Raw genomic sequence first — 24,492 nt, 5'->3', positions numbered from 1 at the left:
AGTTAATCCTGAGCAAAAGGTAAAACGGAACTGCAATTAGATTTGAGGAGGAATCAAATTGGGTATTGTCTGTTTGTTGTTGTGGGGAGGGAGAAGAGAGTGTCCGCTTGTTGTAGTAGAAATCAGTTAACCCAGTACAAGTATATGTAGACATGATGCCATTTCCTTCAAATGGTTAAACCAGTCACTTTGCTTTGAGGGATGGAATGAATGGTAGATTGTGCACATTTTTTATTGCCGAGAAAGACATGCTGGTACAGTGCCTAGTATCTGAACTCGACACCTGGATTGTTCAGTTATTCACTGAGATGTTTTTGTGGTCGGTCGGGTAGAGGGGTGGTTTAATACAGAATTTCCCTTGGTGTTCGTCACTTTTTTTGGATGTGATTGAATTCAAAACCCCCTTTCTCATTCACGGTCTTTATTCCCATCCCCTTGCTGTCCTGTTCTGTAGTCGTCAGCAGCCCTTTGGCTGGTTGGCCTTCATGGTGAGTATCGCAGGCTACTTGACCCTGGAGCCCAGCCCAGACCAGTCCTGTCCTCGTCTGATGTCCACACATGCACACTCCACAAAGTTTGCTGGATAGTGATCTTTAGGTGGAACTGTGGCTGAAGACTCTTTCTTTTGCCCAGGAGCGTTGAAGCCAGTTGCAGTGCCTCTGCCACCACCTGGATGAAATCAGCCAATTTAGCACATCCGGAAATCAAACCTGACAACTTTCTTGTCTGTATGATTCACTTACTCACTTAAAAACCCACAATACCCCACCGTGTTATTAATATATATAATGAAGTTTTTTTTCTCATGCACATTGTTGGGTGCATTTCCCCTTCAGATGAGGAGTTTTCGGTGACTGTGAAGTCGACGGGACACCGGAAGAATGCAGAGATACAATTGCCTCGCATGCAAATGAGACAGCGGAAAGGTGCCCTGGCTGTTAACTTTGTAAGTTCTGACGTAGGCTGATATATAATGTGCTTTTGTAGAGTTGACATGTTTGTTTAAAAACAAAAATAGCATTTTTTATTTCCCTTTAGTTCTCTCTTTCCCTTGATTCTGTAGACGGGTTTTGTGTTGTGATGACTGTTTTTAAAGATTCAGTTTTTCATCTCCAATCATTTAGAAATGCTTAATTAGATTTTAACAAAGAAAAAGCAGCTACTCTCCTTAACTATTATAGTTTTTATATGCTTACAAAAGCTCTTACTATTTCCTTTTATCTTCTCTTCTTAGGCAGTTTCTTGGAACTGAGGATGACTTGCTTCCACACTAAAAATGAGTTCTCCGGTGACTGATGAGTCCGAATGCGGGACCTACAGTCTCTGTCAAAGTTGGGGCAGATGGTGGTTGAAGGGACGACTGGGTGGGGTGCTTGGGTTGACGTGGCCTTCCCAGATGCTTCTCTTCCACTTTGTGCGGTCTTGGGCCAGGGATTCCCAGGTGTCGGTGGGGATGTTGCACTTTTTCAAGGAAGCTTTGAGGGTGTCCTTGAAGCATTTCCTCTGCCCACTTGGGGCTCTCTTGCCGTGTCGGAGCTCCGAATAGAGCGCTTGTTTTGGGAGTCTCGTATCGGGCATGCGGACGATGTGGCCCGTCCATCGGAGCTGATTGAGCGTGGTCAAATCTTCGATGCTGGGGATGTTGGCCTGAGCGAGAACACTGACGTTGGTGCGCCTATCCTGCCAATGGATTTGCAGGATCTTGCAGAGGCAGCATTGGTGGTACCTCTCCAGTGCTTTGAGGTGCCTGCTGTACATGGTGCATGTCTCTGAAGCATACAGGAGGGCGGGTATCACTGCTGCTCTGTAGACCATGAGCCATGGTTTGAGGTCCTGGTCTTCAAACACTCTCTTCCTCAGGCGAGCGAAGGCTGCGCTGGCACACTGAAGGCGGTGTTGGACTTCGTCATTGACATCTTCCCTTGTTGACCGTAGGCTCCCGAGGTATGGAAAGTGGTCCACGTTGTCCAAGGCCTCGTCATAGATTTTGATAATCGGGGAGCAGTACTGTGTGGCGGGGGCAGGATAGTCGAGGACTTTTGTCTTGCGGATGTTTAGTGTAAGGCCTGTGCTCTCGTACGCTTCAGTGAAGGTGTTGACGATGGTTTGGAGTTCGACCTCCGAGTGAACGCAGACGCAAGCGTCATCTGCATACTGTAATTCGATAACAGGATGGGATGACCTTGGATCTGGACTGGAGGCAACGGAGGTCGAACAGTTTCCCGTTTGTTCTGTAGATTAGCCCCACTCCAGTGGGGAGCTTACCGAGGGTGAGATGGAGCATTGCAGCTAGGAAGATCGAGAAGAGTGTTGGTGTGATATGACAGCCTTGCTTGACTCCGGTCCATACGTGAATTGGGTCTGTGGTGGATCCGTTGGTCGGGATCACGGCTTGCATGTCGTTGTGAAGCAGGTGGAGGATGGTGACAAACTTTTGAGGGCAGCCGAATTTGAGGAGGACGCTCCATAATCCCTCATGGTTGACGGTGTCGAAGGCCTTTGTGAGGTCAAAGAAGGCCATGTACAGCGGTTGGTGCTGTTCCCTGCATTTCTCTTGTAGTTGACGCGCGGTGAAGATCATGTCCATTGCGCCCCTTAGTGGCCGGAATCTGCATTGCGACTCTGGGAGGAGCTCTTCAGCCACTGGGAGAAGGCAATTGAGGAGGATTCTTGCGATCACTTTCCCTGTGGCAGACAACAAGGAAACTCCTCTGTAATTACTGCAATCGGACTTGTCACCTTTCTTGAAGATGGTCACGATTACGGTATCTCTGAGATCCCTGGCATGCTCTCCTTCCAAATAAGAGAAATGAGTTCATGTATTCACGCCAATAGTGCTTCTCCGCCATGTTTTAGCGCCTCAGCAGGGATTCCTTCTGCTCCTGAGCCCTTGTTGTTCTTCAGTTGTCAGATGGCCTTTTCAACCTCATGCCGGGCTGGGGTGGTGGCAGGTAGCATGATGCGGGATGGAGTTGAGGACACTAGCGCCGAAGACAGAGTCTCAGTTAAGGAGATCTTCGCAGTGCTCCTTCCAGCAGGCACTGACTGCCTCTCTGTCCTTGATGAGTAGCTTTCCGTTCTTGGCCCGCAGTGGGGTAGGAACTTGGGTGCTTGAGCCATCGGTGGTCTTGACTGCGCTAAAGAATCCACGCACGTCGTGGTTGTCGGCGAGCTACTGGGTCTCCTGCGCTTTCTCCACCCACCATCTGTTCTTTAGGTTGCGAGTTTTTTGTTGGACCGCGGCCTTCAGGTGCATGTAGAGCTGCTTTCTTGATCTTGAGTTTCTTTTATATTGTTACCTGTTTATCATATTCCCTTTTAGACCTTCCAATGTCACAATTCACCTCCGCACGGCACTTTCTAAATCCCTTGTAATTATCTTTAGTGCTGTTGATGCTAATTTTATCATATGCCTCCCTTTTTTAGTTTTAATCTTTCTATTTATCAATCAAACTCTATTGTTTGATCCACTCCCTTTTTGTCCTCTATCCATCTCATTTGCTGATCCGTTGATTTGTTTAACTTCGCAGCCCAGTTCATTTCCACCAGATTCTTGTCTCACTGATCTTTACCGTTGAGAAATGACTGCTGGGGAAATGTTTTGAACAATTCCTCCCCCCCCTGAGCAATCATACCTTTCCCCTTTCCCCATGCTATCCTGTCGCCTCTTACCTTTCCCATCTTCATACTCCGCCCCGACTGCTCCCAAACTCCTCCAGGACTACTCCCGGCAGTACCAACCCCCATAGCTCCCACAAACGCGACATACCACCTACCTGCAAGATCTTCCCTCGCAACTTCTGTACCCTCGGCTTTTTAAAAAAAGAACTGGGGATAAAATCAACCAGAAATGTTTTAATAGTAATCATAACCACCAAGCTACAGTTTCTGTACAAGTGTGCACAAAATCCGAGTTTGAGCCCAAAAATATCACTCACCATTACAACACTGGGCAATAAAACATTATTACTTCTTAAATCACTGACGGTGATATATTGTACATTACAGAGTATAAAACAATTTATCCTGACTCGCCATGAGCAGTGCCAAGGGACATCTGCTTGTATACAGGGTACAGATTAAAACATCTGTCTTCCTGGGTCTTGGAATGAAGAGGCAGTCCAGGAGCACTGGGGAGGGAGTTCCAGTTTTGCAAACATTGAGGTGTGGAGTCATGCAGCAGTGAGATGCAGCGGTTAAGGTCTTCAAGCATTAAGGGGTCAGATGGGCCCAGTCGTATCTACCCTGATCTGTCCCAAGCAATTCCTGTCTGTCGGGTGGTGCTTTTACTTTGTTTGCACACTCCATTTTATTTCTTGGCTTTTTAAAAGCCCAGTATACACAGCAAGGTGATGGATTGGAGGTAGGCACCATGTTCAGCAGTGGAAGCCTGATTGGAGGGATTTAAACGTGGAGTTGCGGGAAAGATGGGCACAGATTTGGGAGGCTACAGCACATTCAAGGGCTTTGGAGGGGAAAGGGAGGTTGGAGATGGGGTGTTAGTTTGCAAGGACATGGCGTTAACGGTGGGCTTTTTGAGAAGGGGGATGAAGGTGGCAGATTTAAAGGAGGGGCGGGGGGGGAGACAGTACCTGAGGAGAGGGAACCATTTACAATATCAGTTGACATGGGGGGGACCAGGAGGGAAGTTGGGTGGTCAGCAGTTTGCTGTGTGTAAGGTCGAGGGAGCAGGAGGTGGGTCTCATGGACAAGATGAGCTTGGAGAGGGCGTGACGGGAGATAGGAGAGAAACCTAGAGAAAGATGTGAGTTCAGGCTAGGGCAGGGGAGAAACTTCGGGGAAGTTTGGATTGGTGAGCTGGGGGAAGGGAGGGATACGACAGAGGCAGCTGAATGGATGGGTCTCAATCTTATTGACATAATAGTCCATGAGGTTCTTGCTCTAGTTATTGAAAGCGAGGGTGGAGGGGGAAGGGAAGAGGGGTTTAAGGAGGTGGTTAGTAGTGGAAAAAAGAAGCCGGTGATCATCTTTGAATTCCAGGATGCTCCTGGAGTATTGAGCAGCATTGACAGAGGAGAGCAGGACCCGATAGTGCTTGATGTGATCAGGCAACGAATGGCTAAACCAGTTGTCTGCCATAAACATTCAAGTCTATGGTCCTTGGACTTAAGGCAGCGAAGATGGGGGTCGTACCAGGGGGAATGACCAGGGTGGGAGAGACTAAGGGTTTTACTGGGGACAAAGGCATCAAAGTTGGAGCTGAGGGTGTGATTGAGCAGATTTTGAGCTGCAGACATGGTGAGACAAAAGCTGTGCCGTTGTAAGTGACTTGGGGGGAGCTTTTTCCAGGGCGGACGCAGAAGGGAGGCGGATGTGAGGAATCCAAGGAAGCGATCAGAAGTGGCCGTATCTGTGATTGACACAACAGGTGTAAAGAGGCCATGTGAGATGGCAAGGCTGAAGGAGTGGCTGTGAATATGGGGAGGACAGAAGGGCAGTGAACTCAGAGGTGAGTTGAGATGGAGGTTGAAACCACTGAGGATGAGAAGTCGCTTGGTGCAGAGGCTGAGAGAGGAAAGGAGGGAGGATATCTCAGTGAGAAACTTGCCGTGGGTTTGTAGAGAACGAGGATTTTAAGGGAGTGGTGAGAGGGGTGGAACAAGGAGAGGTGGTCAAAGGAGAAGGTGCCAGAGGCGTAGGGGGTCAGACCAAGGTGTGATTTGGTGATAAGGGCCACACCGCCACCATGGCGGTCTGGGCAAGGCGGTGTGGTATGGTATATCCAGGTGGGGAGACTTCAGTAAAGGGAAAGATATCATTAACTGTGAACCAGATTTCCATTAAGGCCAAGGTGTCAATGCAATCTGGAGGGAGATGGGGAGAGGGGTGCTGATTGTTGATCCACTGGCATCTAACTAATTTGTAATCTCCTGAAATCTATACCACTTAATCTTCTCTAGTCATCTCCCACTTGGTACCTTGTCGGAGGCATTCCACAGGTCCATGTATGTGACATCCACTGCATTTCCACATCTACCAGGCTTGTTACCTTCTCAAAGAATTCTCTGAGATATGTTGAGCAGGATTGTCCCTTTTGAAATCCCCCCTGCCTATTTATTCAATGGCCTGGAATTTGTGGTCAGCGGCGAAGCAAAGGCGTTCGCCGCTAGCCCCAAAGTAAGCTTCGCCCAAAGATCTCGTGATCTCTGTGTCGAGAAGTTGGGGCCTCCCAACATGTAATTCAAATCAGCGGAGTATAGTGGGGAATCCCCGAGTGCGAGCTGCTGTGACGCCAACAAGCTGTCTAATCAAAATGCAGATTTCTCACAGACAGTGAACAAGGAAGTGAGTAAGTTCTTAAAATTGTAACTTTTTAAAAATGTTAGAGAGCAAAACAAAGATTGGGGTTCTCACATGGGGGGAAAAGGCAAACCGAAAATAAAGATGAACAAATATTACATTTTTTTAAAGTTAATGGATAAATTTGACACTGTACAAAACTAAAATTATTTTTACAGGCTCATAATCTTTGTTTAGCAGTCGATACGCTATTAAAACCCCAGATACATCGAATCCCTTTGGGTCTAACTTTTAGTGGGTAATTTAAGAGCAGTATTACTGCGGAAGAGCCGAACTATTTGTCAGTTTCCCTGATTTCAGAGATTACACTGATTGCCGGGGTGGGGGGTCGGGGGTGGGGGGGGTGTGGGTGGGGGCTGCACAGTGCAGCTTGTGGAGGAGCAGTGAATGACACACTGCAATTTCAGGATTTCCACATTAGCATGTGCTAAATCCTGAAGTTGCAGTTAGTTTCAAAGGCGGAATGACAGTGAATGCTGCCAGTTCACCGTCATCGGGACAGCAAATTCTGGGCCTTTATCTAGTTATGTGGTAATTTAATCCTTAATTAAAGATTGTAATAATTCCCCCCTGCAGATGTTGAGCTAGCTAGCCTGTAATTACCCAGATTAGCTCTGTTCCCCCTTTTAAAAACAGGTCCTACATTGGCTACTCTCCAGTCCTTCAGCACACATCCACACTCAGTAGAACCTGAAATATAATTTCTAGGGCCTTGGTAGTCCCCTCCTTCATCTGCAACCAAATCCCAGGATGTATCCTGTTGGAGCCTGGCATTTTGTTTTCCTTTAGCTTAACTAACTTATCTAAAATGCTCCTCTTATCCAGCATATCACTCAGCTCGCTCTCAACCACTTCTGAATTCACCTCCTCCCCGATAACCTTCTCTTTAGTAAAGACCTGCCTCCAGTCCAGATCCACGGTCGTCTCATCCTCTGTCATCGAATTACAGTATGCAGACGACGCTTGCGTCTGCGCTCACTTGGAGGTCAAACTCCAAACCATCGTCAACACCTTCACCGTAGTGTACGAGAGCATGGGCCTTACACTAAACATCCGTAAGGCAAAGGCCCTCTACCAACCTGCCCCCCGCCACACAGTACTGCTCCCCGATTATCAAAATCCATGATGAGGCCTTGGACGACGTCAGTGTTCTCGCTCAGGCCAGCATCGAAGGTTTGACCACGATCGCCCAGCTCCGATGGGCGGGCCATATCGTCTGCATGCCCGATACGAGACTCCTAAAACAAGCGGTCCACTCGGAGCTCCGACACGGCAAGAGAGCCCCAGGTGGGCAGAGGAAATGCTTCAAGGACACCCTCAAAGCCTTGAAAAAGTGCAACATCCCCACCGACACCTGGGAATCCCTGGCCCAAGACCGCACAAAGTGGAGGAGAAGCATCCGGGAAGGTGCCGAGCACCTCGAGTCTCGCGCAAGGAGCGTACGTCAACCCAAGCACCCCACCCACCCACCCCTTCAACCACCTGTGACAGAGACTGTAGGTCCCGCATTGAACTCATCAGTCACCTGAGAACTCATTTTTAGTGTGGAAGCAAGTCATCCTCGGTCCCGAGGGACTGCCTAAGCAGAAAGAAGAAGAAAGACCAATTCCAAGTACTACTAAATATTTCCACCATTTTAAAATTATCATCTACAGATTGACAATCCTCTTATCTTTACTGATATTCTTGTAAAATTCCTTTTGATGTTTTTTGAATTTTTTTCCTCTTACTCTCGCTTGGCTTTATTATTTTCTCATAGTCTGGAGTTTTTTCATTGTTACAATAGTCCTCATAACCTCTTCTTCAATTTTAATTGGTTTCTAACTTTATTTATCCATGCCATCCTAAAACTACTGCTAGTTTCCTTTTTTAATGGAACATATTTATTCTGTACCTTTGCAATCCCTTTTAAAAAAAAAAAATCCCACTGTTGCTGTACAGTCCTGTGTGCGCCAATTTCTCCTTTCACCGCACCTCAGTTATCACCTTTCGCAAATCTGTCCTAAGGGCCTCTAGTTTTTGTACTGACTTTTTTCCTTTTCTCGTTGGACCCCTAATGTGTTTCATTACTCATAAACCAGATCTAGCAACACCTCTCCCTTGTAGGCCGACTAAAATGCCGCTCGAAGGAGGAGTCCTGTACACATTTTAAGAATTGAATTCCCTTTATTCATTCTGCTGCTGCTAGCTCCTCCACTCTTAAAGAACTTGGCCAGATCTGGCTGTTCTGAGCTCAGTCTACCTTTTGTAAAGATGCAAAAGTATAAAGGAGTTATTTGAATGACACTATTTTAAATGTGTTTAGCTCATAAATTGAACTTCTGCTCATTCACTGTTACCTGTTCCTCTCTTGCAGATTGACCTGTACGTTTGCCTTGTATGTACACGTGGGGATGATGAAGACCGCTTGCTGTTATGTGATGGATGTGATGATAGTTACCACACTTTTTGTCTCATTCCTCCCCTTGTGGATGTGCCCAAGGGAGACTGGAGATGCCCTAAATGTGTGGCTGAGGTAAGAAACTGGTGTGGTTTTACACTTGAGTTTTTATTTCATATTGCCAGTGGGTTGAAGAGGTGATAAAGTGCTTGGTTCTGCTTGTCGTGGTAAGGAAATTCATAAGAAATAAGAACATAAGAAATAAGAGCAGGAATAGGCCATACGGCCTCTCGAGCCTGCTCCGCCATTCAATAAGATCATGGCTGATCATCGAACTCAACTCCACTTTCCCGCCTGATCTCCATATCCATTGATTCCCTTAGAGTCCAAAAATCTATCTATCTCAGCCTTGAATATACTCAAAGACTCAGCATCCACAGCCCTTTGGGGCAGAGAATTCCAAAGGTTCACAAGTAAAGAAATTCTTCCTCATCTCAGTCTTAAATGGCCGACCCCTTATCCTGAGACAATGCCCCATAGTTCTAGACACTCCAGCCAGGGGAAACAACCTCTCAGCATCTACCCTGTCAATCCCCTTCAGATCACCTCTCATTCTTCTAAACTCCAGAGAGTAAAGGCCCATTCTACACAATCTCTCATCATAGGACAGCCCTCTCATCCCAGGAATTAATCTGGTGAACCTTCCAAGGCAAGTATATCATTCCTTAGATAAGGAGACCAAAACTGTGCCCAGTACTCCAGGTGTGGTCTCACCAAGGCCCTGTACAATTGTAGCAAGACTTCCTTACTCTTATACTCCAACCCCCTTGCAATAAAGGCCAACATGCCATTTGCCTTCCTCATTGCTTGCTGTACCTGCATGCTAGCGTTCTGTGTTTCTTGCATGAGGACACCCAAATCTCTCTGAACACCAACATTTGAAAGTTTCTCACCATTTAAAAAATACTCTGTTTTTCTATTCTTCCTACCAAAGAGAATAACCTCACATTTCCCTACATTATACTCCACCTGTCACCTTACTGCCCACTCACTTAGCCTATCTATTTCCCTTTGCAGACTCATAGCTTACTGTCCCACCTAGCTTTGTATCATCAACAAACTTGGATACATTCACAGAATCACACAGAAACCCCACAGTGCAGATAGAGGCCATTTCGGCCCATCGAGCCTGCACCGACACATATCCCACCCGATCCCCGTAACCCCTACACCAACACATATCCCACCCTATCCCTGTAACCCCACGTATTTAATCCCCCTAACACTAAGGGTCAATTTATCATAGCCAATCAACCTAACCCGCACATCTTTGGACTGTGGGAGGAAACCGGAGCACCCGGAGAAAACCCACGCAAACACGGGGAGAATGTGCAAACTCCACACAGACAGTCGCCCGAGGCCGGATTTGAACCCGGGTCTCTGGTGCTGTGCGGCAACAGTGCTAACCACTATGCCACTATACACTCGGTCCCTTCATCTAGGTCATTAATATAGATTGTAAATAGCTGAGGCCCCAACACTGATCCTTGCAGCACCCCACTAGTTACAGCCTGCCAACCTGAAAATGATCAGTTTATCCCTACTCTCTGTTAACCAATCCTCTATCCATGGTACTATATACCCCCAACCCCATGAGCCCTAATCTTGTGTAATAACCTTTTATATGGCACCTTATCGAATGCCTTTTGGAAATCCAAATATGTTACATCCACTGGTTCCCCTTTATCTACCCTGCTAGTTACATCCTCGAATAAATTTGTCAAACACGATTTCCCTTTCATAAAACCATGTTGACTCTGCCTAATCATGTTATGATTTTCTAAATGACTTGATACCACTTACTTAACAATGGATTCTAGCATTTTCCTGATGACTGATGTCAGGCTAACTGGCCTGTAGTTCCCTGTTTTTTTTCTCTCCCTCCTTTCTTGAATTGCGGTGTTACATTTGCGACCTTCCAATCCGCTGGGACCATTCTAGAATCTAGGGAATTTTGGAAGATCAAAACCAATGCATCCACTATCTCTTCAACCACCTCTTTTAGAACCCTAGGATGTAGGCCGTCAGGTCCAGGGCATTTGTCTGCTTTTAATCCCATTAGTTTCTCTAGTACTTTTTCTGTACTTATATTAATTACATTAAGTTCCTCACCCTCATTAGACCCTTAGTTCCCCACCATTTTTGGTATGCTTTTTGTGTCTTCTACTGTGAAGATAGATACAAAATATTTGTTTAACGTTTCTGCCATTTCCTTATTCCCCATAATAATTTCTTCTGTCTCAGTTGTGACTAGTGGGGTACCGCAAGGATTGGTGCTTGGGCCCCAGCTATTCACAATCTATATCAATGATTTGGATGAGGGGACTAAATGTAACATTTCCAAATTTGCTGATGATATAAAGCTAGGTGGCAGTGTCAGTTGTGAAGAGGATGTGAAGAGGCTTCAAGGGGATCTCGACAGGCTCAGTGAGTGGGCGAGAACATAGCAGATGGAATATAATGTGGATAAATGAAGTTATCCACTTTGGTAGAAAAAACAGAAAGGCAGATATTTCCTAAATGGTGAAAGATTGGGGAATGCAGATGCTCCAAGGGACCTGATGTCCTTGTACATGAGTCACTGAAAGTGAATGTGCAGGTGCAGCAAGCCATTAGGAAGGCAAATGGTATGCTGGCATTCATTACAAGAGGATTTGAGTACTGGCGTAAAGAAGTCTTACTCCAATTATATAGGGCTTTGGTGAGACCACACCTGGAGTACTGTGTACAATTTTGGTCTCCTTACCTAAGGAAGGATATACTTGCCATAGAGGGATTGCAACAAAGGTTCACGAGATTGATTCCCGAGATGGCGATACTGTCGTATGAGAAGAGATTGAGTAAACTAGGCCTGTATTCTCTTGAATTCAGAAGAATGAGAGGGGATCTCATTGAAGCATACAAAATTATTACAGGGCTTGATAGGGTGGATGATGGGAGAATGTTTCCCTTGGCTGGGGAGTCTAGAACCAGGGGCCACAGCCTCAGGATAAAGGGTAGGCCATTCAGGATTGAGATGAGAAGAAATTTCTTCACACAGAGGGTGGTGAATCTTTGGAATTCTCTACCCCAGAGGGCTGTGGCGGCTCAGTCATTGGGTATATTCAAAACAGAAGTCGATAGATTTCTGACTAGTAAAGGCGTCAAGGGATATGGCGATCAGCCATGATCTCATTGAATGGCGGAGCAGGCTCGAAGGGCCGAATGGCCTACTCCTGCTCCTATTTTTTATGATATGTTATGAATGCTTCGTGCATTCAGATAAAGAGCCTTTAATTTCAATGTTTACCCTTATTCTCTGCTGCACTGCTACCATTAAACTCTCTGTCCTTTCCTGTCGCACTCTGCTTATTTTTACCCAAATCGCTACACTGCTCTACTGCCTTGACCTTTCTCTTCAGGTTTTTAAATTTCCCCTCACATGACTGCCCGCCCCCCCCCCTTGCTAGTTTAAAGCCCTGTCTACTGCCTCAGTTATTCGATTTGCCAGGACACTGGTTCCTGCCCGGTTTAAGTGGAGCCCGCCTTGACGGAACAGCTCCCTCTTTCCCCAGTACTGGTGCCAGTGCCCCATGATTTGAAATTCAACCTACTTTCTACTGGTCATTTTTCAATAAATTGAGCTCTCTGTTTGACAGTGACTCCATCATGGGGAGCAGCTGCATGCAGTTTACTCCATGAGTAAGGATACCTCTTAAAGCACAAGTGGAGCAAATTCTGCAGCTCTTCTCTCCCATTGTGGCATTTTGTTTGAATTTTATAGCAGGTCACAAAGATACTAAAAGTTCAATTTATGGCTGAAGGATGAGTGATGAATGAGTTGTATATTTTGGAATGAAACGTGGTCTTTCCATTTTGGTCTGCAAAATATAAATTCAGGCCTTTCACTTGTACATAGATGCATCCGACTGTTACAAGGAGCAGCTCCTGGAGGATATTTTTCCTTCCAGTTTTCTCTGTTTCTCCCCTCTTCCTCTGAAGATGCCAACTCTTGTTGGAGTATGGTTTCAAAGGTGCCCCAGTGGCCTCTCTCATTGTGGTTAGCCTAGAGAGTGAGTGTTGACAGGCTAGTGGACTGCAGAGGACAGGCAGCTGAGCCTGCTCCTGTTCACATGTAGACAGCAGTTTGTTTTTCCTCCTATTCTGAATCCTGTGAATCTGCTTTTGTTTTGGTGAAGTATGTTGAGTATCTGAGAATTGGTCATGGGGATGAAGTCAATTTAAAAAATCAAGTGAAGTTTTAGTTCAGTGAGTTTTTAAACCAAATCAGTGCATGGCAGGAAAATGTAAATGCTGGGTTGGGTGCAGTGTGCAGGATTGTGCAGTGGGTTAACAGTCTTCATCTTTGAGGTTGGGATTTGAGAGAAGTGAAAAGCTTCTGTTTACTGCTGATGAGGGTCTTGAGTCAAAAGAGCTGCCCACAGAATCTAATTTGACACACACAATGCTGAATTGGAAATTTCATTCGACCTAGTTATAAAGAACTCTGGTGTGGAAAGTTAAATCTTTATGGTGCAGTTAAATTGGGATTAAGTGTGGATGGATCTTCACTGTGAACTTAATGTGTGCTGTGCCGTCCTAAAGTGCCTAATGGAGCAGCACAGGGAGGAGCTTCACACGGAGGGAGACCTGAACTTGATGGAGCAGCACAGGGAGGAGCTTCACACGGAGGGAGACCTGAACTTGATGGAGCAGCACAGGGAGGAGCTTCACACGGGGGGAGACCTGAACTTGATGGAGCAGCACAGGGAGGAGCTTCACACGGGGGGAGACCTGAACTTGATGGAGCAGCACAGGGAGGAGCTTCACACGGGGGGAGACCTGAACTTGATGGAGCAGCACAGGGAGGAGCTTCACACGGGGGGAGACCTGAACTTGATGGAGCAGCACAGGGAGGAGCTTCACACGGGGGGAGACCTGAACTTGATGGAGCAGCACAGGGAGGAGCTTCACACGGGGGGAGACCTGAACTTGATGGAGCAGCACAGGGAGGAGCTTCACACGGGGGGAGACCTGAACTTGATGGAGCAGCACAGGGAGGAGCTTCACACGGGGGGAGACCTGAACTTGATGGAGCAGCACAGGGAGGAGCTTCACACGGGGGGAGACCTGAACTTGATGGAGCAGCACAGGGAGGAGCTTCACACGGGGGGAGACCTGAACTTGATGGAGCAGGCCTACTCCTGAGGTCCTCACCATCACAATAGCCAGTCTTCAGCCAATTCGATTCACTCTATGTGATATCAAGAAACGGCCGAGCGCACTGGATACAGCAAAGGCTATGGGTCCCGACAACATCCCGGCTATCGTGCTGAAGACTTGTGCTCCAGAACTAGCCGCGCCTCTAGCCAAGCTGTTCCAGTACAGCTACAACACTGGCATCTATCCGACAATGTGGAAAACTGCCCAGGTATGTCCTGTCCACAAAAAGCAGGACAAATCTAACCCGGCCATTTACCGCCCCATCAGTCTACTCTCAATCATCAGCAAAGTGATGGAAGGTGTCATCGACAGTGCTATCAAGCGGCACTTACTCACCAATAACCTGCCACTGATGCTCAGTTTGGGTTCCGCCAAGACCACTCGGCTCCCGACCTCATTACAGCCTTGGTCCAAACATGGATAAAGGAGCTGAATTCCAGAGGTGAGGTGACATCAAGGCAGCATTTGACCGAGTGTGGCATCAAGGAGCCCTTGTAAAACTGAAGTCAATGGGGGTGGGGGGGGGGGGGGGAAACGCTCCACTGGCTGGAGTCATACCTAGTGACTTAAGAAAACTACTAGGCACTTGGTCAGCGTAAACAAGGCTTTAATCGACTGTTTCACAATATGGAAGTCTAGTTATCCTTCACTAGTTCCTGTTTACAAAATGTCCCTGAGCAAGCTGGGCCCGTGCCCGAGTATTTATACTCTCCCTGGACAGTGCCACCAGCAGGCTGCCCAGTATATTTCATAAGTCCATTCTACATGAATGGCACGATTTATGTCATTCTTCCCGCCTGAAAGATTGGAAGTCTGGTGGCTTCTTTCTACCGAACTAGTCAGACTAAGAATAGACGCAGCCATTTGGATCTCGTCGGTGGCCGGAAGGCACGTCTCCTTGGACCGTGTTTTGGTCCCTGGGTCGCTTAGTTCGTACCAGCGGGGCAGGCAGAGTCCGTGTCGCCTTGATCGACCTGAGGGGGACTGGGGAGATCGTGGCTCCGGGTGCGGGCCCCCAGAGGCGCAGAGCTGGCTTCACCCTGTCCAGTAGTCGGTGACTGACCGGCGTCGTGGCTTCAGGTGGCCATCCTGCGGGGAGCGCTCTGTTCCCCGGGTTGATCCGGCGGAATAGCTGGCAGATCCCTTCACATCCCGGGTAGGGCGTCACCCTCAGAGGAGTGCAGGGTATCCGCGTCATTGATACTGGTCCCACCATCGATTGGGTCCGTGTGACCGGTTGGGCAAGAAGCCAGATCCCGGAGTGACACTGCGGATACCGCACGTATGCGTACGTGGGATTGACATCCGTCAGTTCCACTTCGTCGACGAGGAGATCACTCTTAGAGGATCGGACGAATCTTCGGAGCAGCACGGGGCCAGGAGCTGCCAACCATGATGGTAGGGACGTCCCATGAGTGGAGCGACGCTGGAACCCGAAGAATCGTTCGTGAGGAGTAGCGTTGGTGGATGTAGAAAGAAGAGACCTGATGGAATGCAATGCATCAGGGAGCATAGTTTCCCACTGCTGGTCTGATGGGTTGTGTGATCTCGGTGCAAGACGAACAGCGTTCCAAATGATAGCGTTGTATCTCTCAACCTGTCCGTTTCCAATAGGATGATTTGGAACAAGCAGGCTGAGGCACACATCATGATAGGCCTCACAGCGTCGGTGGGAATTTCAGCGGCAGCAGCGGGGCTATAAAAGGCTCCAAGAGACCAGGTAGGCCTCTCAGTGTCGGCGGGAATTTCAGCAGCAGCAGCGGGGCTATAAAAGGCTCCAAGAGACCAGGTAGGCCTCTCAGCGTCGGCGGGAATTTCAGCGGCAGCAGTGGGTCTATAAAAGGCTCCAAGAGATCAGGTAGGCCTCACAGCATCGGCGGGAATTTCAGCGGCAGCAGCGGGGCTATAAAAGGCTCCAAGAGACCAGGTAGGCCTCACAGCGTCGGCGGGAATTTCAGCGGCAGCAGCGGGGCTATAAAAGGCTCCAAGAGACCAGGAAGGCCTCACAGTGCACTAATCTCTAATCTCACAGAGAGGGAGAGAAGTAAAAAGTAATCAAAGTGTGACGTCACCAGGAAGCAGGTAAGTGATTGGTTGGTGAGTATTTCTCTCTTTTTAAACTTTAACTCTGTGGTTTAAACTTTTATAAGTTGGTAAGTTCAATTAAATAGAAGTGTGATATCATCTAGAATCGGGGCAGAGGGTATTTTAAAATAATAAATTTAATTAATTACATGGAATGGGAGAGCAGGTGATGTGTTACTGCTGCAATATGTGGGAGCTGGTGGACACCATTGATGTTCACAGTGATTGCATTTGCAGTAAGTGTTGGCTGCTCGAGGAACTCCGGCTCCGTGTTGATGAGCTGGAGTCCGAGCTTCAGACACTGTGGCACATCAGGGAGGGGGAGAGTTACCTGGACTCTGTTCCAGGAAGTAGTCACACCAATTAGATTAACTAATTCAGATGTAGTCCGTGGTCAGGGACAGGAGGGTGTGACTATGAGTGAGGCAGGTACAGGGATCCAGGAGGTAGTGTTGGAGGAGCCACAGCCCTTGCTCTTGTGCAACAGGTTCGAGGCTCTTACTCCCTGTGGGGACGGGAACAGGGACTGCAGGGAGGATGAGCAACCTGGCCACAGCACCGTGGAACGGGGCGCGATTCAAGTGGGGGGAGTAAAAAGAAATGATGTAGTGGTAGGGGATGGTATCATTAGGGGGATAGATAGGGTTCTTTGCAGCCGAGAGCGAGAGTCCCGAAGGCTGTGTTGCCTGCCCGGTGCCAGGGTTAAGGACATCTCTGGGCTGGAGAGAAACTTGGAGTGGGAGGGGGAGGATCCAGTTGTCGTGGTCCATGTTGGTACCAACGACATAGATAGGACAAGGAAAGAGGTTCTGCTGAGGGAGTATGAGCAGCTAGGGGCCAAATTAAAAAACAGAACCACAAGGGTAATAATCTCTGGATTACTACCTGAGCCACGAGCAAATTTGGCTAGGGTAAATAAAATCGGAGAGTTAAATGCGTGGCTCAAAGACTGGTGTGGGAGAAATGGGTTTTGCTTCTTGGGACACTGGCATCAGTACTGGGACAGGAGAGAGCTGTTCCGCTGGGATGGGCTTCACTTGGCCAGTGCTGGGACTAGAATCCTGGCGAATCGAATAACTAGGGCTGTAGAGAGGGCTTTAAACTAATTAGTGGGAGGGAGGTTTCAAGAGAGCGAAAAATAAAAATGTCAGCGGAGAACGCAATAGAGCAAGGTAGCAGTGGGGGAATTAAAAACCAGAGCGTGTCAGGAAGGGACAGAATGTATAAAGAAGATAAATGTAAAGTAGTAAAGGGGGTAAAAGCTGGAATAAATTGTCACAAAACATATTTAAAAGTTCTTTATCTGAATGCACGCAGCATTTGTAACAAAATAGACGAGTTGACAGTACAAATAACTACACATGGGTATGATCTGGTGGTCATTACAGAAACATGGCTGCAAGGTGATCATGACTGGGAACTAAACATCTAGGGGTATTTGACAATTAGGAAGGACAGACAGGAAGGAAAGGGAGGTGAGGTGGCTATGTTAATAAAGGATGGAATCACTGCAATAGTGAGAAATGATATTGGGTCAACGGATCAGGATAGTGAAACAACAACAGAAAATGCTGGAAATACTCAGCAGGCCAGGCAGCATCCGTGGAGAGAGAAACAGGGTTAACGTTTCAGGTCTGGGACCCTTCATCAGAACTGGAAAAAGCTGGAGATGTAACAGATATACAGGATGTTCTTTCTATTTCTTCCTCCCCACCTAACCTCCCCCCACCCCCCCCCCCCTGTCTTTGCACCTGCTTAATATCTGTTACATCTCCAGCTTTTTCCAGTTCTGATGAAGGGTCCCAGACCTGAAAGGTTAACTCTGTTTCTCTCTCCACGGATGCTGCCTGGCCTGCTGAGTGTTTCCAACATTTTCTGTTGTTATTTCAGATTTCCAGCATCCGCAGTATTTTGCAATTATATTAGGGTAGTGAAACAGTTTGGGTGGAGCTAAGGAATAATAAGGGGAAAAAGTCACTAGTGGGCGTAGTCTATAGGCCTCCTAACAGTTGCAACTCTATTGGTCGGAGTATAAATCAGGAAATAGTTGGGGCTTGTAATAAGGGAACAGCTATAATCATGGGGGATTTTAACTTTCATATTGACTGGACAAATCAAATTGGGCAGGGCAACCTTGAAGAAGAGTTCATAGAGTGCATTATTCAATTCAATTCAATTTTATTTGTCATCTATGCAGCGGACATGTGTACTGCACAATGAAATGTTTCTTTTTACGAGTCCTCCCAACATTGGAATAAATATGGCATAACAATGACAAAAATACTAATAGAAATACAGTAATAATAAATAAAACAACAGTAATAAATAATAAATTATACGTTCATGAGTCTTACGGCCTGGGGGTAGAAGCTGTTTCGAAACCTGCTGGTACGAGACCGTATGCTTCGGTATCTCTTACCGGACGGGAGCAGGGCGAAGAGGTTGTGGCTTGGGTGGCTCGCCTCTTTAATGATTCTCCGGGCCTTCCCCCGGCACCTCTCGGGGTAGATATCCTGGACAGCAGGTAGTTTAATTCCTATAGTATGTTGTGCAGCTTTCACCACCATCTGTAGAGCCTTGCGGTTTGTGGTGGTGCAGTTGCCATACCAGGTAGTGATGCAGCCAGACAGGATACTCTCGATGGTGCACCGGTACAAGTTGGTGAGAATCTGAGGGGCCATTCCAAATTTCTTCAGTCTCCTGAGGAAGAACAGGCGTTGGCATGCCTTCTTGGTTACGACGTCGATGTGATGGGACCACGTTAAGTCCTCCGTAATGAGTACACCCAGGAATTTGAAGCTGCTGACCCTCTCCACCTCAGCCCCTTCGATGTAGATCGGGGTGTGTCCCTCCCCCTGCTGCTTCCTGTAGTCCACGATCATCTCCTTTGTTTTGCTGATGTTGAGGGAGAGGTTGTTGTACTTGCACCATTCTGCTAGAGCTCTTACCTCCTCCCTGTAGCCTGTCTCGTCGCCATCTGTGATCAGGCCTACAACGGTAGTGTCATCAGCAAACTTAATGTTGGAGTTGTGCGTGGCCACGCAATCGTGAGTAAACAGGGAGTACAGAAGGGGGCTGAGCACACAACCCTGGGGAGCTCCCGTGTTCAGGATCAGTGTTGAGGAGGTGTTGCTGCCTATTTTCACCACCTGGGGTCTGCCCGTCAGGAAGTCCAGGATCCAGTTGCATAGGGAGGTGTTAACAAGCTCAGTGAGCTAGGACTTGACAAGCTTGGAGGGGATAATGGTATTGAATGCTGAACTATAAGCAATGAACAACATTCTCACATAGGTGTTCCTCTTATCCAGGTGTGATAAGGCAGTGTGCAGTACAGTGGCGATGGCATCATCCCTAGATCTTTTTGGGCGGTAAGCAAATTGGAGTGGGTCCAGTGTGTCAGTTAGTAAGGAGTTGATGTGGGTTTTGACCAGCCTCTCAAAGCACTTCATGATGACAGAAGTGAGTGCTATGGGGCGGTAGTCGTTTAAACAGGTTACTTGTGTTTTTTTGGGGACTGGAATAACCGATGTCATCTTGAAGCAGGTGGGGACGACAGACTGGTACAGTGAACGGTTGAATATATCCGTAAACACGGCTGCCAGCTGGTCAGCGCATGCTCTAAGGACACGCCCAGGGATTCCATCTGGACCGGGTGCTTTGTGGGTATTCACTCTCTTAAAAGTCTTGCTCACGTCAGCCACGGAGATTGAGAAGACCCAGTCGTCCTGAGCCGTGGGTGCCCTTGTAACAGGCCAGTTGTTGGCCCCAAACCGGGCGTAAAAAGTGTTAAGCTCGTCCGGGAGAGAGGCATTACTGGGCATGACAGCTGGGTTTCCCTTTGTAGTCCGTAATAGATTGCAGTCCACTCCACATCCTTCGCGAATCTGAGTTATGATAGTGTGACTCCACTTCATCCGTGTACAGGAAACTTTGTGATATCCGGCACCGACGGGACCGAGCTGTTGCCGTCCCATCAAAACTGCCGGACAAACCAGCGCTAATGTTAAAACATACGGAAGCTTTTGAGCTCCGTATCTAGCAACAAACCCTGTTGCTTAGCAACAGCTTCTAAACAGTCGGCCGTAGCTTGCAAGTGTCTCTGTAGCTAAGCAACAGCTTTAGCTAGACTTTGCAGAGCCTGACTGGTGGGAAAAAAAAAGCAACGAAAAGAAAAAAAACTTACTGAACCGACTCCTGAATTTTGCCGGTGGCTCGAGCATTCCAGACAGTTAACCTCCGGATAAACCAAAGTTTCCTGTATTTTTTTTTAGCTCGTACTTTGATTTCTTGTACTCATCTATGTCCCTAGAGTTGAATGCGATGGACCGTGCGTTTAGCATAGCACGGATATCGCCATTTACCCATGGTTTCTGGTTGGGAAATGTTCGTACAACAATCCTCGGAACAACGTCCTCTATGCACTTGTTTATGAAACTAATGACTGAATCTGTATATGTGTTGATGTCATTGTCCGAGGCATTCCGGAACAAAACAGTGGAATCAAAACAGTCTTGTAACATAGGGTCTGATTGATCCGACCACTGTTGTAGAGATCTCATCACAGGCTTTTCCTGTTTCAGTTCCTGCCTATAGGTGGGTAGCAGCAGGATGGAGTTGTAATCTGATTTGCCAAAGGGAGGGCGGGCGAGGGCCTTGTATCCATCCCGGAACGGAGTGTAAACGTGATCTAGTGTGTTCTTGGCTCGTGTTGGGCAGGTGATATGCTGATGGTGTTTAGGCAGTACTTTCTTCAGATTGGCTTTATTGAAATCGCCAGCCACGATGAATGCAGCCACTGGATGGGAAGTTTCAAGCCTGCTAATGGTCCCATACAGCTCGTTTAGTGCCCTATTTGCGTTGGCCTGTGGTGGAATATACACCGTTGTAATGATCACGGATGGGAACTCTCTCGGGAGGTAGAAGGGTCGGCATTTGATCATCAGGTGTTCAAGATTGGGTGAACAAGAAGATGCAAGTAGTTCTATGTCGGAACACCAAGAATTGTTGATCATAAAGCATACTCCGCCCCCTCAATGCTTCCCCGAGTCCTTTGTTCGGTCTAGCCGGTGAATGTTGAATCCCTCTGGTTGAATGGCCGAAGCCGGTATCGATGGATCAAGCCAAGTCTCAGTGAAAATCAAGACGTTGCAGTTCTTTATGTCTCGCTGGAAGGTGAGCGTCCCCCTGAGTTCGGCCAGCTTATTGTCCAGTGACTGCACATTCGCTAGGAGAATACTCGGAAGGGGGGTGGTGGTGTTCACATCGCCTCAGCTTCACTAATGCACCTGCTCGTCTGCCCCGCTTGTGCCGTCATCGCTTCCTGATCACAGGAATGAAGTCAGGTAAGCAGGTGGGAGGGTAGATGGTAGTAGCAGCAGAATCCCAGTTCGAAAAATCGGGGGTAGGTCCGATATCTCCAGACGATCTTATGTCCAGAAGTGATTGACGGTCGTAGCGAATAAGCAAAGAAACAGTACTTACAAAATTGTTTAATAATAACAATAAAATAATAAAGTGGAAAGTTGTGGACGAGCTCGTAAAACAGCGGCTACCCTCATGAGCCATACAGGTCGGTTAAACAGTAGAATATTAAAAAAAAACTAAATTACTAATACTAAAACTAGAGTGCTAAGTACTGAACAGTAGAATACTAAAAAACTAACAGTACGATATATTAAAATACAATATTAAATACATTAAATAAATTAAATACATTAAATACAACATTAAAATACCAGTTGGGGAGGAGCTCGTAAAACAGCAGCCTTACAGGTCGGCGCTGATGTCACATGGGACGGGTTCCTTGAGCAGTATGTTACTGAACCAACCAGGGGGCAGGCAATCTTAGATCTGGTCCTGTGTAATGAGACAGGATTAATAAAAAATGTCCTAGTAAAGGATCCCCTTGGAATGAGTGACCATAACATGGTTGAATTCCAAATTCAGTTGGAGGGTGAGAGAGTTGGATCTCAAACCAGTGTAGTAAGCTTAAATAAAGGAGACTATGAAGGTATGAGAGCAGAGTTGACTAAAGTGGACTGGGAAAGTGTAAGACGGTACATGAGCAGTGGTGTACATTCAAGGAGATATTTCACAACTTTCAAGAAAAATATATTCCACTGAGGAAAAAGGAGCGTAAAAGAAAAGACAGCCATCCGTGGCTAAGTAAAGTGATAAAAGATAGTATCCGACTGAAAACAAGGGCATATAAAGTAGCCAAATCTAGTGGGAGGATAGAAGATTGGGAAGCATTTAAAAGCCAGCAAAGAATAACTAAAAGATTAATTAAGAAAGGGAAGATAGATTATGAAAGTAAACTAGCAAAAAATATAAAAACAGATGGCAAGAGTTTCTACAGTTATATAAAAAGAAAAAGGGTGGCTAAAGTGAATGTTGGTCCCTTAGAGGATGAGACCGGAAAATTAGTGGTGGGGAACATGGAGATGGCAAAAACGCTGAACAAATATTTTCTATCAGTCTTTACAGTAGAGGACACTAAAAATATCCCAACACTGGACAAACAGGGGGCTATGGGGGGGAGGAGCTAAACACGATTAAAATCACTAAGGAGGTGGTACTTGGTAAGATAATGGGACTAAAGGCGGATAAATCCCCTGGACCTGATGGCTTACATCCTAGGGTTTTGAGAGAAGTAGCGGTAGGGATTGCGGATGCATTGGTGGTAAGTTTCCAAAACTCCCTGGATTCAGGAAAGGTCCCAGCAGATTGGAAAACTGCTAATGTAGCACCCTTATTTAAAAAGGGAGGTAGACAAAAGGCTGGAAACTATAGACCAGTTAGCCTAACATCTGTGGTTGGTAAAATGTTGGAGTCCATTATTAAGGAAGCAGTAACAGGACATTTGGATAAGCATAATTCAATCGGACAGAGTCAGCATGGTTTTATGAAGGGGAAGTCATGTTTGACAAATTTGCTCGAATTCTTTGAGGACGTAACAAACAGGGTGGATAAAGGGGAACCAGTGGATGTGGTGTATTTGGATTTCCAAAAGGCAATTGACAAGGTACCACACAAAAGATTACTGCACAAGATAAAAACTCATGGGATTGGGGGTAATATACTGACATGGGTGGAAGATTGGCTATCTAACAGAAAACAGAGAGTTGGGATAAATGGTTCATTCTCGGGTTGGCAATCAGTGACTAGTGGTGTTCTGCAGGGGTCAGTGCTGGGACCCCAACTCTTTACAATCTATATTAACGATTTGGAGGAAGGGACCAAGTGCAACATATCCAAGTTTGCCGACGATACAAAGATGGGAGGGAAAGCAGTGAGTGAGGAGGACATAAAAAACCTGCAAAAGGACATAGACAGGCAAAGTGAGTGGGCAGAAATTTGGCAGATGGAATATAATGTTGGAAAGTGTGAGGTTATGCACTTTGGCAGAAAAAATCAAAGAGCAAGTTATTATCTAAATGGAGAGAAACTGCAAAGTGCTACAGTACAAAGGGATCTGGGGGTCCTGGTGCATGAAACACAGGAGGTTAGTATGCAGGTACAGCAGGTGATCAGGAAGGCCAATGTATTCTTGGCTTTTATTGCAAGGGGGATGGAGTATAAAAGCAGGGAAGTCTTGCTTCAGTTATACAGGGTACTGGTGAGGCTACACCTGGAATACTGCGTGCAGTTTTGATTTCCATATTTAAGAAAAAATATACTTGCTCTCGAGGCGGTTCAGAGAAGGTTCACTCGGTTGATTCCGGAGATGAGGGGGTTGACTTATGAGGAAAGGTTGAGTAGGTTGGGCCTCTACTCATTGGAGTTCAGAAGAATGAGAGGCGATCTTATCGAAACATATAAGATTGTGAGGGGGCTTGATTGGGTGGATGCGGTGAGGATGTTTCCACTGATGGGTGAGACTAGAACTAGGGGGCATAATCTTAGAATAAGGGGCTGCCCTTTCAAAACTGAGATGAGGAGAAACTTCTTCACTCAGAGGGTAGGAAATCTATGGAATTTGCTACCTCAGAGAGCTGTGGAAGCTGCAACATTAAATAAATTTAAAACGGAGATAGACAGTTTCCTAGCTGATAAGGGAATTGGGGGTAACGGGGAGCGGGCAGGGAAGTGGACGTGAGTCTAGGTTCGGATCAGCCATGATCCTATTAAATGGCGGAGCAGGCCCGAGGGGCCGCATGGCCTACTCCTACTTCTTATCTTATGTTCTTATGTTATGATACGGTGTCGTTCTACTTGTGGCGATTCCCCGTTGGGAAAGAAAACTTTTGAGTTCGCTTGACACGAATGAGGGACCCCGATCAGAGTGGATGAAATTGGCCGTACCGCAAAGGGAAAAGACCTGATCGAGGCATTTGATCACTGTGGTAGTAAGCAAGTAGGTGTTTCGCGTTGAGGAAGGCAGTGGCCCTTTAAAGTCAATGCTGAGTCGCTGCATAGGCTGTGTAGCGTGTATGAGCGAGCCA

General features: G+C 46.9%; 1 protein-coding gene across 6 annotated transcripts in view; it reads left to right on the top strand.

Moving 5' to 3' along the window:
• The window catches only part of kdm5a (lysine demethylase 5A), a 343,245-nt gene that overhangs the window by 96,844 nt on the left and 221,909 nt on the right, over positions 1–24,492 (top strand). For all 6 annotated transcript variants that reach the window (XM_086008547.1, XM_086008546.1, XM_086008544.1 and 3 more), the window contains exons 7-8: positions 837–946; positions 8,678–8,836. In XM_086008547.1, the coding sequence (XP_085864673.1) occupies positions 837–946; positions 8,678–8,836 (269 nt within the window). The remainder of the gene's footprint in view (positions 1–836; positions 947–8,677; positions 8,837–24,492) is intronic.

This window comes from Somniosus microcephalus, chromosome 16, assembly GCF_052327205.1.
Source record: "Somniosus microcephalus isolate GS21.2 chromosome 16, FLI_Smic_1.0, whole genome shotgun sequence".
NCBI lineage: Eukaryota > Metazoa > Chordata > Chondrichthyes > Squaliformes > Somniosidae > Somniosus > Somniosus microcephalus.
This window is presented reverse-complemented; position numbering and strand designations above follow the sequence as displayed.